Raw genomic sequence first — 16516 nt, 5'->3', positions numbered from 1 at the left:
AAATGCCGCCTTTTGCAATAATAGCAGATGTTCTTCATACTCTAGAGAAGCGTGTGTGTTTAAAGGAGGATAACGGGACTAAAGAATGCCGCAGCTAAATAGTCTAAAGAAACTTTCATTCATGGATCAGAAAGAAACTTTCACTCTAGGTGATCAGTATAATTGTGCCCCAGAAAAGAGAATGAACCCTGGAAATTACTTGTTACGGACAGGGGCAGGTCATTTAGTGGCACGATGGAATGGACTGAGGTGCATGCAGGCAGAAAGAGGAGAGGCGAAGGGGACCACAGGATAAGGTGTACTGCTACTTTAAAATTATGCACGCCTGGCCCATCTGGGCCCCTCCCACTGCTAGAAGCACCTGCCGAATGCTGGGGAGCTCAGTTGCAGGCGGGCCACCAAGCTGACTGCGCTGAGTCTCAGGTAACCGAGCGTTTGCTGTGCAGGGACCCATCTTTGGGCAGCCAAGTCTCCCTCGCAGCCTTTCTGCGGTTTGCAGCCTACTTGCTAAAAGTAACTGGGGGTCACTGCTGTGTTGCCAGGCAACGAGGGACCGCATTCCTGTGAAGAGCCATTTGTCACACTGAGGGGACTGGTTGAAATGCAATAAAGAAATGGTAACTCAGCTTATTTATCAATACAATTACTTACACAGAATTGTGGGGGTGGGGGGGTCCATATTTAACCTACAAATATGTAGTCCATCGGAGGAAAAACGAATATAAAGCGTTTACTAAATACCAAGGTGTAGGACAGACAGATGGTGTTGGGTTTCTAAGCAGCTTTACTGCGAGCTTAAAGTTGCTGCACATGCTGGGATAAGGGGGAAAGGCCCAAAGTGCTTCGCCAGCTTGATTCCAAACATCTGCAAGTTAGCTCTGTTTTCTAACATACGGTGCATGTGCAAAGAAAACCTAGGAGGTTCTTTACCTTGCGAAGCAGATAGTGCCTATCCTCTGGGGTCGAGGAACGATCTGAACTCACGGTGCTGAAATCCGCTAATAAAATTAGATGCTCTATATGTGTATGCAAACCCAGTTGTCCTGTGGACTTTAAAGGGCTTGATATATTTGACAAAATGAAGATATCTGCCAAAAGAATGAGTATTTTACTTGAGGCAGTGTCCTTCCTGGTGTTTTTATTTTTTGAGAAGTTCAGTCATGTTCTCATCAGGGGCTCCAAGTCCTCATTCTTAGGAAGAACTTAAGTTTTCATGATAGAGCTGCTTTTTCTTGACACTCTGGTTTTGATTCTCAGACACCAGCTGCTACCCATGTCTTTGCCACTGCCCAGGGCGTCTCCAGTGTTCCTGCCCCTGTGTGAAAGCGTGTCCGCAGCTTCCCGAAGATGGAGGATCTTCATGCCACTTAGAGCACCTGGCTCCCGGGTGTGGCTGGTGAGCTGCCGTGGCCTGATTACTTATTTAAGCATGCATTATCGGGAGGAGAATGCTTTGTTGTAACCATGAATGGCCTAGCTTTTCCTCTGAACTCTGGCTTCTTGTTTCACGTTGTTGAAACCTTGATCTTGGCCTTTTCTGCTTTCATACCACTGGCTGGCTCCCAGGGCCTGTTCCCTAGGCTGGAGAATGTGGGAGCCTTCAAGACTGTTGCTGTCATGCCAACCCAAGCCACATGTGGACTCCCAGATCGGAGCACGTTTTGCCAGAGCTCTGCAGCTGCGGAGAGCCTCCAGTTCTGCACCCAGCAGCTTTGCATTCAGGATTGCCCTCACGGGTCCGCACCCCCAAACTACTCCGCCCTCTTCTCCACTGGCCTCAGGGGCTGCATTGCCATGGACAAGCAGGACCTGCGCCCCAACGCCCCACAACATTCCACGAGTCTGATATTCGGAAGTCACAAGAATTGCTTTACGTCCCCTCCTTCTCCAAGGCTGGCGGCAGCATTTACTTTAGCTGTGTGGCTGAAACCTGAGCACAAGGGTGCAATGTAAGTAGCAGAGTGAGAGTAAGCTTTCCTAGGGGCCTAAAAATTTGTTGCAGCGAAGATTATTCCAACTTGAACTCCTGACTAGGAATGAAAGCTAACAATCTGAAATGCATACACTTGAAGACCAGTGCCTATGCCAGTCTTTCCTATTCGAGATCACATTCCAAGGACTTTTCCCTAAATTTAGTTCTCTTTTTCTCCTTTCCATAATGAAGGGAACCCTCAAAAAAGAATGGTTTCCTTGCAGACAATCATATTCACACCTGTCTCGTGTTTCTTAGTAGTTTATTTAGCTCCACCTTTGTCTTAGCCGCCAGGGGCGGAAATGGGCTCAGTGAGATATAGGGCACGGGGACTGGTCATAAAAATAATTGATCTTTTCAAAGTTTGGATCTAGGTGTGTATCAGTAACCTGCCCTGACTAGGGCATAAACTTTTCATTAGGCAGATAACTCTGAGCACTGTGATTTAGTCATCCTGACTTTCCCAAGAAATTTGTTTGACTCCTGGAAAATGCCCAATGATATGAGTTGACTAAGTGAATAATCTTTCCCCTCTGAAAAATGCATCACTTTTAGCCCTTTGCCTCGTGGAGTTCTTGTCTCCTAGGAAATGCGTAGATTCTCAAAGCTTTTTATGTCATTGATCCCAGTAGAAGTGTCTTCCGTGAATTTGGGGTGGGGCTTTCTTAACATCATTTTTTTATCAGTTTTTATAATCACAAGTTTTTATTTTGTAATAGTCCCTAAAACTGACATCTAATGTATTTTTTCTAAGTTTCTAGAGCCAATCTGGACACTGGAGTAAGTAAGACAGTTGAGAGGCATTTTTTATTTTTTGTCTTCCTGCAGGGCTTTTGGCTCTTCTTCCCCATGTGACATTTTCATTGTGTGAGAGTGTTGGCCAAATATCTAAGAACTTGTGAAACAAACCACAAAAGTCTTGATAATCTCATAAAAAAAAGATTTTAATACCTTGGGTATTTATTTTTTTATTTCCCAAGCGAGAGTTGTCATATTTTTATTCTTTGAAAAACTTGGAGTGAAAATGATCATTGGCCATCATGTCAATTTCTCTATCATCCCTAAATGAAAATCCCATTATCTTACTGTTTGACATACTGGGAAGTCCAGCCCACTTAGTTTATGTAACTAGGGTAAAGTCTTTAAAAAAAGAACAACACAACTCTCTCTTGACAAATATGGCTAGGACAAAATATTTTTTCCAAAGGATATGTCTCTACCAAATTCTTCATTTTCTGCTGGTATCATTTCTCACGAATAAGACAGAGGAGTAGTTTAGAGGCTATAACACATGGTTGACAGTTTTGAGAGTCCCATACATCAAGGTCATTTTCATTCTCAAAACTAAAATACCTACGGGAATTGGGGGAATTTCGGGGTGTTTACACTAGATAAGTAAAACAAACAAAATGCGGATTATCCAATTATTGTTTATCCAGGAGCAGGATAAATCCAGTTCCTAAATATTTTGCTACCTGCTTCCTCTCACATTCATTATCTACCAAAGCTAGTATGTTTACAAGCAAACAAAATCACAAGGAAGATAATCAATAACATATTAAGAAATGCATTTTCAGTAAGCTTGGAGAAATAAGCCTGCATTTGGTAAACACATTCTTGAGTAATGGTCAAATGCTAACTTGTAGATTGAAACTCAAGAAAAATGAATAGAAGTTATTTTTTTTCTTAGCTTGTTTTAGGACCTGCAGTCAGGGAATTAAAGAGAAACACTTTCATTCCAGTGACTTAGAGATAACCACCTACTGAAGGGTTAAAAAAACATTATGGTAGAATTTCTGTAAAACCTTATTTCTACTTTCTATAAAACCCTTTATGTCAACTTAACTTATTTGCCCCAAATGTATACTTATTCTCTTAACTTTATCACCAAGTGCATGTTCAAAATGTAATAAAATAGTGGTAGTAAAATTGTGACTATTAAGTGTCCCCCAATCTTACTCTTACCTCTAAACTCTGGGAGAGAATATATGCAAGTGAGAAGGAATAGTCTGTGAATAATGTGTTTATCATTTAAGGAAAGTTTTGAAACATCTTTGGCAGTAATTATTGGTTTGCCCAATCACACGTTGGCCCCCTTGATGCTTCCTACTCCAACTCCATTTTGTCCCTAACTCATCATTTTCAGGGATCTACTATGTACCAGGCTACACTTCTATTGTTGGAAAACTCATGATCTAACAGGAAGAGATATTAGTGTTATTAGCAAGGTGGCACAATGTTAAGTGAGCCCAAAGGAATACCCTTCAGCAGCCTTGGGCAGGGAGGGTTCCAGGATCAGACATAACCACGGAGATTCCTGGGCTGGGAAGGCAAAGAGTATCTCTGTGATTAGGATGGAAGTGATTAAAAAAAAATTTTTTTTATAACTGGCCTGACTCAAGGCTAGACACTTTCTGAAAATCCTGTTTATCAAAATATGATTTCACTGTGTTCTTAGAAGATTGGATGGTCATTTCACCAAGATCGTTGGCATGACCTCAGTGCCTAACTTGGGCTGTAGTGTCAGGGCCAGCCAGCCAGTCCTCCCACAGACACCAGCTTTTACCTCTGGCCAGCAATGAGCAAGGAGGTAAAGATAATAGTGGTCTGTCCTCCATCTCACCGTGGGCATTAAACAGAGCAGTGTAGAGCCCTCTGTGGACACTAACTTCCTTTTACTAGGCAAAAGGAAAGAAAAAAAGAAGAAAGGAGGGAGGGAGGGAAGGAAGGAAGGAAGGAAGGAAGGAAGGAAGGAAGGAAGGAAGGAAGGAAGGAAGGAAGGAAGGAAGGAAGGAAGGAAGGAAGGAAGGAAGGAAGGAAGGAAGGAAGGAAGGAAGGAAGGAAAGAAAGATTGATTTGCACTGGTGACTCAATACCCAGGATATGCATTGTTTCACTTCCTATAAGGAAACAGCAGAGGACTAATGAGCCAATCAGCTAAGTGTTAGTCTTGCAGGAGGATTCTCCCACTTTACTTTGCACCATGAAAGTCTAATAAAGGGTGTTGAGGTTCTGGAGAATATATTACAAACAAGAATTCTGTTTTTTATTGAAATAAAAGGGCTTCTTACTTGGGATAAAGCTTATTCTGAAGGTAATGATGGACAGACATTTATTCATAGTGTGCCTTTTTGAGTCTAGTTTGGGGTCAGCTACCCCTTGGCAAATACATGAAGCCTTAGCACACCTTTTGGTTGGACGCTGACCTTTTTTTATCTTTTCTGGTTGCTTCCTAAGGTGTGTTATAGAGAAGACAGTGGATGGGCAGATTGTGTTCAAACTTACTATATCCGAGAAAGAGACCACATTTTATTATCGCACAGTAAATGGTTTGCAGACTCCAATAAAAGTAATAACACTGGGGAGAATTCTTGTGAAGAGATGGATTCATCTTAGTGTGCAGGTGAGTAAAATAAAAAATATTTAACATTCGGTTAACCATAAGAATCTATCTTTTTTTTTCTTTCCTTTAAATGGCATCTTTCCACAAGATCTGAAGCAGGGTCTCCTATACTTCAAGTTTGTGTAAGTGATGATTCAAGGAAAATCAATATTTAAATGACCTAATGATGCAGCTCTTGATATACCATCATTGTCTCCCCGAATATTGCTGTGAAAATTCCCCTAGAAGCTTAGGACAGTGTTATCTGGAGTAATACCATCCTCATGAAATTTCTGTTGTATTTGGTTAGTGTGTTTTATGTTGTTCAGAAATGTCAGGATTTTGGGCCATCTAGAGGTAATTTCACTAGTCATGGCAGTGTTGAAACACCCACCTGGCTGTTTGCAGCTGCCTTTTGCAGAGAGCATCTGATGATGTGAATAAAATTTGGCTGGTGCGTTCAAATGCTGACCTTAGAACTAATGAATTTTACACATGAGGCACTCGAAAGGTGTTATATTACTACTTTAGTTGTCAACCTCAGTTTGCATTAACCTTAGAAGCTGCTAGAGGCTGAGATAACTGTGAGATGTCTGTTATCTTATGGTCCCTGGGAAGAGACACAGTTTATCCTTTTGAGTCTTCAGAGCACTGTAATGGCCCAATGCAAACAAAAGTCGCCCTTGCCTTTCATACCAGAGGTATTGTGTCTGCAGTTCTCAGGGTATGATCTCATAGGGGCATGCAAACACTGGTCCTTGTGAACTCCATTGGCACCAGGGGACATTTGTATCCTCATTCATTTTATGAAAATAATCTTTGATTTCACACATTTTCATCTCCCCCTTCCAAAGCAGGTAGTGAGTAGACTTCCTTAGAGGCTCATGAGGATTATGGTTTGGATCTTAAAGTCTATTTCAGCATAGAAATTGTTCTTGATGATTTAAACACACTTTGTACATACCTTTGGTTTGTCCTGTTGTAACTGAAATGGCGCCATGTATTTGCAAAGCAGGGAATAAAGAGCCTTAGGAACAGCATTTAAAATAGAAATGCAGAGAGGTAACAGTGATTGATTTCTATAGGAAGGCATTGGCAGAGTGATATTCAATCAGCATTTCATGCATTATCTGCTCCGCGTTTAGTCCAGATATGAGTTCAGCAAATGCACTTGACAGGAACAATATTTCTGTGCCAACAGTGTTGAAAGGACCTACCAAGGGATGGTGAGGTCTGATATCAGGCCATGACTGTAGAACAGGTGGGTTCAATCCGTTCATGCTTGCCTCACGTTTGTGCAGTGGTTTGCACATAGGGGCCTGATTTGTCCTATTGCTTAAAATGATCCATTCTGCCCACTGACCAGTGCAACAGGCTTGGATTATAATATTAAAAATGTGCAAAATAGAAACTTCCAAAGGAAAGGAATCTGTAGACAGTGGCCAATCGATATGTTTTCATAATTTTGTATCCACAGTGATTAAAAAAAAGTTCTTTTGACTTGCCTTTATTTTTCCATATCTGCCGCCCCATGCCATGCTTTGGCAGGCAATAGTACATTAAAAGCTTTATGGAGGAAGTTGAAAATCCAAATGTGAAGAAGTAACCATGACTGAGTGGCTCTCCTGGGAGGAAAATGCTCTTAGAGTGCCTATTGAAATCAGCATTTTCTTCTCGATACATGTCAAATACGAATCCTTTCTGAGTTGAGGCAAAATTTCTTTATAAATCTTTAAATCTTACCCTTCTTTCAAGAAAAGGTGAAGGTACTTATGATTTAATGAGATGCTTTATTTCAGAACTGTTTGACTATCAAGAGAAAACTTGTCCTTTCCGATTTGTACACTGCTTTTATTTATTTCTACATAAGTTTTTTTTTCCCTATTCTACAGGCATAAAATATTAGAAAAACCATGCAGATCAGTTGTTTTTCATCTGACATGTATTGATAGATTCAGGGATATGTACCCAGCATTATGAAAATCTGAATTCATTCAAAGAGAAATGAGAGGTCAATTATTTATTCTAAATAGGAGATTGGTATAGGTGTTCCTTTAGTGGACACTGGTGAATACATTTAAGATTTTATATTTATAATAATTTCTTTTATAGATGTTGCATAAGGAACATGCCCTTCCCTGAAAAGTTGTGATAAGAGGCAGTGAGATGATGAGATGAGAAGTGGAGTGACCTGATTCAGGTTCTGACACTGTGTAGTCTTAACAAATGCACTTGACTCCATGTCTGTGCTTGTGTAAGAGGATTGGGCTGGATGAACAAAATGAAGCTCCCTTGAATCCTACATAAAAAAGCAGGTGGCCCTGGCTGGTTGGGTCAGTGGTAGAGCACCTGCCTGGCATGTGGATGTCCCGGGTTCAATTCCAGGCCAGGGCACACAGGAGAAGCACCCATCTGCTTCTCCACCCTTCCCCCTCTCCTTTCTTTCTATCTCTTTCTTCCCTTCCCACAGCCAAGGCTCCATTGGAGCAAAGTTGGCCCGAGCGCTGAGGACGGCTCCATGGCCTCTGCCTCAGGTGCTAGAATGGCTCTGGTTGCAGCAGAGCAATGCCCCAGATGGGCAGAGCATCAGCCCCTAGTGGGCATGCCGGCTTTATCCGGGTTGGGGTGCATGTAGGAGTCTGTATCTCTGTCTCCCCACTTCTCACTTAATTAAAAAGAAGTGGCCATTGGACTGTAGAGTGAGGCACAGTTTATTAAAGTGTGGAAAGCTGTTGGGAAAGGTGTCTAGGCCATAGGTGACAGAGCCAGCACCTTGGCTGAGTCCAGGCTTGCCCTTTCGCTGGCTTCCCCATGCTGCGGGAGGTTTACTCAGAAACATTTCTGGGATAGGTTTTATGGCCAAGATATGGGCAAAGGCAGCTTAACAACTGTTTAACTATCTAACTGCAAAGAGTACATTGTCATATAAAATGTAACTTACTGTTGAATTATTATGCAGCATTTCCAAATCCTGTTTGTTTTGGGGATTAGGGACTTTCAGCATTGCTAAGCACAGGATAGACCACATATTTGATAGACTAGTCAAATTTTAAATTGGAAGTCCATAATTACTGTATATGCATATTTTTAGTCATTCTCCAATCAGGCCACAAATCAATTAATTTACACTGTGTGTGTGTGTGTATGTCTGTGTGCATAAAAAAATAAGACATTCATCTTTACTCATGGAATTGGCTCAGAAACCAGAATTTAACTTACAAAGAAGGGTGACATAAAATTAGTAGACAGATCTTGTACTAACCTCAGACAGTTCATTTGTTATCAGCTTTCTATCAATAAAATCAGAATTCTTATTTTCCAAATTTAGAAAAAAAAATGATTTTAAATAATTAAATCCCTGGGCAAAAAAGCAAAAAAAAAAAAAAAAAAAAAAAATGCCAGGAAGAGCCAGACAGATTGAACATTGGACGTTTCATTTCGTAAACAAAATATGCCCAATGTTATAGTAATGGTTCTAACAGCTTTTATTCAAAAACTAGCATTTTGAAGCATCAACCTGTTGGAATATGATTAGTTTTTAAATTAATATTTTCAGGGACTTGAATCTGACATGATTGCCAATATAAATTTCACTTTGGAGTTTAATGTATTGCCTATTGCAAATTATATTAAGCTGAAATTTGTTATGTCATATTTTTTTGTCTGATAACTAGAAAACAATCAATTCAGTCTTTTTATTATCAAACAGGGAACACTGATTGCATTAGCAGATTTTTTTAAAACCTTAGTTTTTATATTGAATCAGCACATGCTGTCTTTATTAAAGATCTCTTTTTTATTTTCTTTTTTTAAAAAAAATGGTTTGAAATATGTAAGAGATTTTACTTAAGCAGTTTGTTGTGGATTGGTTGAAATACAGCTTAGAAGTGTATTACATTTAATTGAATATCTTTTAAAAGTAACACCTCAGAGTTTCTCATGAAGATATTGTTTTCCCTTAAGCAGTTCCACACATTTTATAGGACAAATAGCCTCAAAGAATCATTAGTACAGTAATCCTATAATAATTGTGCTAAAGTGCAATAAAACAATTACTGTAATTTGAAGCTGATGAAATCCTGAAACTTTGGAAGCAGGAAATGGGGCTGTTCACAATTCAAGAGCCACACATGACTCTAGCTACAATAGCATGTAACAAAGTGCAGTTTTAATCTGATACGATGAAGGGAAATACACGGGTGAATAAAGTTTTAGGAATTGATAGATGAAGAATAGGTGTTTCATAATCATAGTTTGTTCATGAAATATGTTCTTTTGATTTATGGACTCAATCTGAAAAATAAAATCAAAGAAAAACCTATTGATAGTTCTGGAGAAAGAGAAAATGCAGTTTAACTAGCATTTGTTAGACTTGCTACAGCAAGTCTCTCAATAAATCTCTGGCGGGTGTGTCCACATGTGTACTGTATAAAGGCGTTTCTGTCTCTATTGATCGGGAGAATGTGAAACGTCCAAGCAGCCTTCAGTGAGCATTGTGTTCTAGGATGCTCACAGGAGTACTACCTCCAGCCCCCTTCCCTGAAAATCCCAGTCTGTGGCAATTCTTTAGTAATCTCCTTTGCTTGTAAGTATAATTATGTGTTTGTGCATGTTAAACATCATTTATCTGTGCAAAGCCTTCTGTTTGTATCAAGCCAGTTGAATATCACCCAAGTTAGTTGAATGGTTTTAATTCTTCAAAACTAAGATTAATAGAATTTAACAAAGCTTTTTGGAATAATCAGGGAAACATGATGCTTACTGCCATTATTGACCATTGATTTTATGTACTGTGTTAAACAATGTACATGCTTAAATTTCAAATGCTAATCCTAGTCCTGTGACATTGGCACATTATCTCCATCACCGAGGTAAGAAAAGTGAGCCTCTGAGAGGTTAAATTTCCTGCCTAAATTGACTATTTTGAGTGTCTCTGACCTTTAACCAGAAAAAATAATAATAAATTGCCATGAACCTGAATCACTATGAAAATCTAAGGAATAATTTATTTTTAAATGTCTAATCCTCCTAAAAAACCAAGAACTAAAAAAACAGTGAAGTGACTGTTAATTTTTGTACATGTTTGTACATATTTATAAAGGTAAATATTTGTAATGCCTAGCATGTTTATGGGATTTGTACGAATAATTTCAATCACTATATTGTGTGACTCTCTCCTGCATTGATGCAAGTGGTTTAAGTGCATGACAGAACATAACTTTATATAAAGTGCTGCAGTTCAATATCTCTCTCGTGTGTGTGGCAGTCAGGAAAGGGTGCAGTGGATTAAATAAAGATGGAGCATCCCACGTAATCCGTCCTGGCCACCATTCCCTGCCACACAGAACTGAGCCTTGTTATGAACCAAGACGGGATTCTTCTTAGCTGATTATGAAGAGAAGGAAAACCACCAAATAAAACTTATCCTCTGTGCGGTTTTGCATGGGAATGTACCGTATTTCCCCATGTATAAGATGCATCCTTTTCCGAAAAATTTGGGGTCTAAAAACTGGGTACATCTTAAACAGTGGTTGTAGATATTTTTTTACTTGCATTTCCTGCTTTTTCTTGCGGATAAGAAGTTGTATGAACTTTATGATGAAGAAAACTTGAGTTCAATAACTATATAATACATTTATTTTTCAAATTTTAGTCCCCAAAATTAAATGTCTTATACATGGGGAAATATGGTATTATACAATATTTAGTCAGGAAGCGAGGCTTTCATTTTGGACATTTTTCTTAAAAATTGTGCAACCTTCAAAATATTTCATGATTCCTCAAAATGTTACCTCCCCCCATTACAAATGGGAACAGAGATATACTCACTGTCTTTAGCTTATACCACACACATGACACATAAAGGAAATAATGTGATAAAGAATTTTATAGCCTACTATGATGGAGCTTACAGTCTGTTAAAAGACAAACAATCACACCAAAGAAAGCAGAATTATAACTATAATATGTCTTATGGGATCATATGATGGTCAGTTTGATCAAATCACTGAAGGTAAGGAAGGATTTTTTGATTAAATTAAATTATCTCTGTTTATTGGTTTACTAGGCCTGCCCTAAACTGGGTCGCTAAAAACAACCAAAATTTATCTTCCCCCAGTTTGGGAGGGTAGAGGTCTGAAATCATTGGAACGTATAGAGGAGGACCTTCCTTTGCTTCTTCTAGCCTCAGGTGTTTGCCTTAGCTTTCAGGTGGTCTGTCTCATCTCTGCTCCTCCTTCCCACCTCCCTTCTCTCCTCCCTTCCCTCCTCCCTTCCCACCTCCCTTCCCTCCTTTATCCCCTCCTTTTTTCTGGATTAAAGTGTGAACAAATGAAATAATCAAAATTCAAGACAGGAAATGACCCACTCATTCAGAAATGCCAGGCAAGCTGCATAAAGAAGGTGGGCTGTGAGTAACTCTTGAAAGATGGGTATATTTTTAATAGGCGGAGGAAGGGAGAAAGGAAGAAATTTTAGATACCAGGAACACGTGAGCACTGCCTGAGGGTGAAAACTAGCAAAATGTGCCAGTAAAAGTAGGGAGTCTCAGCATTTTAGAAAGAAAGAAAAACTGTATCATGTGTTAAATGAAAAAGGCTGAAAAAGTGGCTTAGGATTTACGTGGAGTTAGGAACTTGACCATTTTTTTTTTCCTCTGACAGATAACCCATGATTTTTGTTTATTTTTTACCGGCTCCTGGTGCAGTCCACTTGCAAACTGTTATAAGCCCATAGAGCAAACACAGTATGTGCTTATACACCAAGACAAAGTTGTTTAGCTAACGTGTTTGACCCTTCTCTGCCCCCTTTTCCTGGTCCTCTGTCTAGGAGAAGAAGACTTTTCTTGAAACTTATTTTATCTATGCAGTTCTAGAATAGAAGATTCTGGAATGCTCTGTGTAGAATAAGTGGGTGCCAACAAGAAAACCAAAGGGCTTGACTGCCCTGTTGTTTCTTATGTTCAGAGATCCCTGAGTTTTCTGTCTCCTCCTTCCCACCTTGAAGCATCATTCTTATTGTTTCTTGTCTTATGTGCATGGATGCTTAACTATAGGGTGAGGGTCTGGGAGGAATAGGGCTATGCCCCCTGTGTCAGAACAAGTGGCACAGTGTTTTCAATAGGACCTTGTCCATCATTTCCTAATGCTTGTTGTTATATACCCTTCATTATCTCTAAAGTACACTGACTAAAATGGTGAACCATGAGGAAGAATCCTTTAGGAAGTAAGTTGGATGTAGGAAGAAGGCAGAGGAGAAGATGTGCTGGTTAAGTATTGCAGAGTGAGTTCAGAAGAAGCTAGACCTGGTCTTACTTACGTCCACTTAAAGATCAAGCATAAATTGCAGCAGTGTTCCTGTGTACCAGCTCACTGCAAAGGGCTTGTGAGAAACCCACAACTGGCTGCAGGTTCTCTAAACATTTTCCAGCCACTATTTTGTCCAAAATGAAGTTAAAGGGAGTTGGAATCATTTCTGAACCCAATATCACATGGGCTAGCTGCAGAATAACTAATAACTATGCAGGCCAACAAAGTTTGTCCTTTCTTGCCTGTGGCCGCTGCCAGGGCTGTGGTTGGTGGAGAGCCCTGTCATTCAGATGAGCAAGCAGGAGATTAATTCTCAATTAGAAATTTAGGCTCGCCCTGGCCGGTTGGCTCAGTGGTAGAGCGTCGGCCTGGTGTGCGGGGGACACGGGTTTGATTCCCGGCCAGGGTACATAGGAGAAGCGCCCATTTGCTTCTCTACCCCCTACTCCCCCTCCTTCCTCTCTGTCTTTCTCTTCCCCTCCCGCAGCCAAGGCTCCACTGGAGCAAAGATGGCCCGGGCGCTGGGGATGGCTCCTTGGCCTCTGCCCCAGGCGCTAGAGTGGCTCTGGTCGCGGCAGAGCGCCGCCCCGGAGGGGCAGAGCATCGCCCCCTGGTGGGCAGAGAGTCGCCCCTGGTGGGCGTGCTGGGTGGATCTCCATCGGGCGCATGCGGGAGTCTGTCTGACTGTCTCTCCCCGTTTCCAGTTTCAGAAAAAGAAAGAAAGAAAAAAAAAAACAAAAAAAAACAAACAGAAATTCAGGCTCGACGCAAGGGCCACGTTTAACTGGGCATCAGCATATCATTATTTTAGCTAATTTACGGGACCATGAACACTTCAGGAAAAGAGAAATTGCTAATGTTTCCTATTAAACACAAGGATGGAGCAAAAAGGAGATAATGCAGTTTGTACTCTTTGACATGTTAGTTCAATTCATTTTGGCAGGTATGTCTTTTTGAAGCAACTTTAAGCATTGACAAGACCATTGTGAGCCTCAAACCTTGTCTCTTTCCCTGTTGCAGTGCCCAGCACCCTGGCTTACATCTGATTTGTGAATGGGGGGAAATAGAGTCATTGCGATGCAGAAGCAGTTGTCATTATTTGCAGTGTTCATCAACTAGGAGTTTCTTGTGCTACTATATGTCGGTTGATGTTCATTTGTACCATGTATAACTGGTTCATGTAGTGATTAAAATAATAAGCAATGCTTGATCGTGTTTAAAATAAATACCAGGGATAAATTCTTCTATTAATTAGTGAGAGCTTATCCAAATTAGCATCTATAATTATGAACTGTTGTTAATTTTGGTTGCAACCTATTAGACTGTGCTAAAACATTAACCCTCGTGTAACTGAACATTAATGATAGGTGGCTTAATTTTTAACTGGATGGTGGAAGCTCCCATAAGGATGCTATTTTTACTAATAAATACCCACTTTAGATGCTATTTCGAACAGCCTCATAGAAAATACTGAGGAATTTAAGATTTAGCATAAATGAAAATGTATTAGGTTTGCTTATTGTGCCACACACACAATACAAGCCAGACTGGGTCCCTTCACGGGAAGACACACAATACAAGCCAGACTGGGTCCCTCCATGGGAAGACACACAGTACAAGCAGGACTGGGTCCCTCCATGGGAAGACGCACAATACAAGCCAGACTGGGTCCCTTCGCGGGAAGACCCACATTACAAGCCAGACTGCGTCCCTTTGCGGAAAGTCTTTGGTTCAGGGGTTCCTTGCACTCGGTCTTGTTTTTGTATGGCTTTCTGGTTTCTTAAGTAACATTATATTTCTTTCTAATAAAATAAGTTGGTGCCATCATATGTCTTTGTAGAGCAGGGATAGAAAAGTACTGTTGGCTTAGTGGTGGAGCATTAGACGTGTGGAAGTCCTGGGGTCACTTCCTAGTCAGGGCACACAGGAGAAGCACCCATCTGCTTCTCCACCCCTCCCCATCTCTCTCTCTCTCTCTCTCTCCCCCTCTCCCTCTCTCTTCCTGTACAGCAGCCATAGCTTGAATGGTTGAAACAAAGTTGGCCCCGGGCACTGAGGATGGTTCCATGGCCTCTGCCTCAGGTGCTAAAATGGCTCAGTTGCCAAGCAATGGAGTAGCGGCTCCAGATTGGGCAGAGCATCACCCCCTAGTGGGATTGCTGGGTGGGTCCCGTTTGGGCACAGGCAGGAGCCTGTTTCTGCCTCCCTGCTTCTCTCTGAATAAAAAAATAAAGGAAAGTACTATTTCTACTTCTTGATATTGAAGAAAAGCCTAACCTACTGGTGTATATGTATCTATATCTTTGGAATAGTTGAAACAGGATAAGTAAAATGCCCTGAAATTACCCTAGTTTGTAATTTTGTTTGTTCTCACATTGTTGAACAGGATGATGGCTCTGGGGCATGATGTCTCATTCTCAGCATTGTTGGCCTTGGAGATAGGATAATTCACCGTGCAGAGGCTGTGCTGTACATCGTAAGGTGTTTAGCAGCATCTCTGGTCTCTACCCACTAAATCAGCGGTTCTCAACCTCCATTTACTTCTACCCCAGAGACAATGCAAATGTGTTTCAGGCATTTCCAAATGTCCCTTGAGGGATGAAACTGCCCTTCATTGAGAAAAACTGCGTTGCTATTTTATTTCCTTATGACATGTACAGTATATGTATTTTTTTTTGAGAGGCATAAGTTGTAATATCATACCTATATAGAAAAACCTTTCAGGTTAACTACTTTTAATTAACAAGTATATGAAAACATAAAGCAATAAATGTATAAAAAGGAACGTATAAATGGATAAAAATGAAATTCTAAGATGGCCTACACAGTTTCTAAGGATTGCTAATAAGTCTAAATTGGTGACAGATATTTTGGCTTAAAAATGACACAAGTTAAAGTTGATTGTTAAAAATTCCTATTCAAAGAAAGTGCATAGAATTGTTAGCATTAGACATATTATGCATAAGAGGGAATGAGTCTTGGTTATATGAAAGGAATGGGATTTCATTAAATAGTTGACTGAGGAAGGAGAACATTCTTGCAGAAGTCTCAAAAGTGTTTTGCAGGTGGCATCAGGTTTGGGTGTGAGTTCAGTTGGTTAGACTTCAAATGTCTGGACCAGTAATTAGGGCTTTAAGTTGATGATCTAAACTCTTTGCCAAATTGACAACTGAAAGATATCTGCAGGTGATATTTATCATTTCTATGAAACATCTGTTTGCTATTCATTCTAGTGAAGATATAGAAATGGCAAAATGACATCATTATCACTTATTTGTATGATGCTTTTCTCAGTTGACAGTTTTCATTCATTTAAAAAAATATGCACACAGTAAAATTTGCTTTGTTTCTTTGTGTACAGCTCAATTAGTTATTGTAAATGCATACTGTTATGTAACCAGCATCCAATTCATGGACACAAGGGTCTGTAAACTCCAAATATCCCTTTGTTTTACCCTTCCATTGTCACTGCCTTCTTCCCACCCCCAAGCCCTAGAAACCTCTGATCCATTTTTTAAATAAGTATCTAAGAGTATGATTGCTGGTTTTTATGGTAGGTATACATTTAAATTTGTACGAAATTGCCAAGCTTTTCCTTAAAGTAGCTGTATCATTTTGTTTTCCCACAATCAAATTTGAAATTATAGATGCTTTGCATCCTTCTCAGCATTTACTTGATGTGGTTGATGTATCTACCTGCCTGCCTACCTACTACGGCCTGTCTTAGCCATTCTTCTGATAGATGGTACAGGTGACAGAGGTGTGGATGGGATTCGGCAAGATTGGGGATATTTAGCAGAGGTGAGCAGAGTGTCGCACGCACTTCAGAAGTCAACACGTTTTTCTTGGTTGAAG

The 16516-nt window shown here is 40.3% G+C and overlaps 1 protein-coding gene across 1 annotated transcript in view; it reads left to right on the top strand.

Moving 5' to 3' along the window:
* The first annotated feature begins 399 nt into the window (after positions 1-399).
* The window catches only part of USH2A (usherin), a 538690-nt gene continuing 522573 nt past the window's right edge, over positions 400-16516 (top strand). Inside the window, exons 1-3 of the mRNA XM_066379924.1 lie at positions 400-617; positions 1258-1949; positions 5210-5375. Coding sequence (XP_066236021.1) covers positions 1465-1949; positions 5210-5375 — 651 coding nt within the window. The 5' untranslated portion in view covers positions 400-617; positions 1258-1464. The remainder of the gene's footprint in view (positions 618-1257; positions 1950-5209; positions 5376-16516) is intronic.

The sequence above is a fragment of the Saccopteryx leptura genome, chromosome 1, assembly GCF_036850995.1.
Source record: "Saccopteryx leptura isolate mSacLep1 chromosome 1, mSacLep1_pri_phased_curated, whole genome shotgun sequence".
NCBI classification, from domain to species: domain Eukaryota; kingdom Metazoa; phylum Chordata; class Mammalia; order Chiroptera; family Emballonuridae; genus Saccopteryx; species Saccopteryx leptura.
This window is presented reverse-complemented; position numbering and strand designations above follow the sequence as displayed.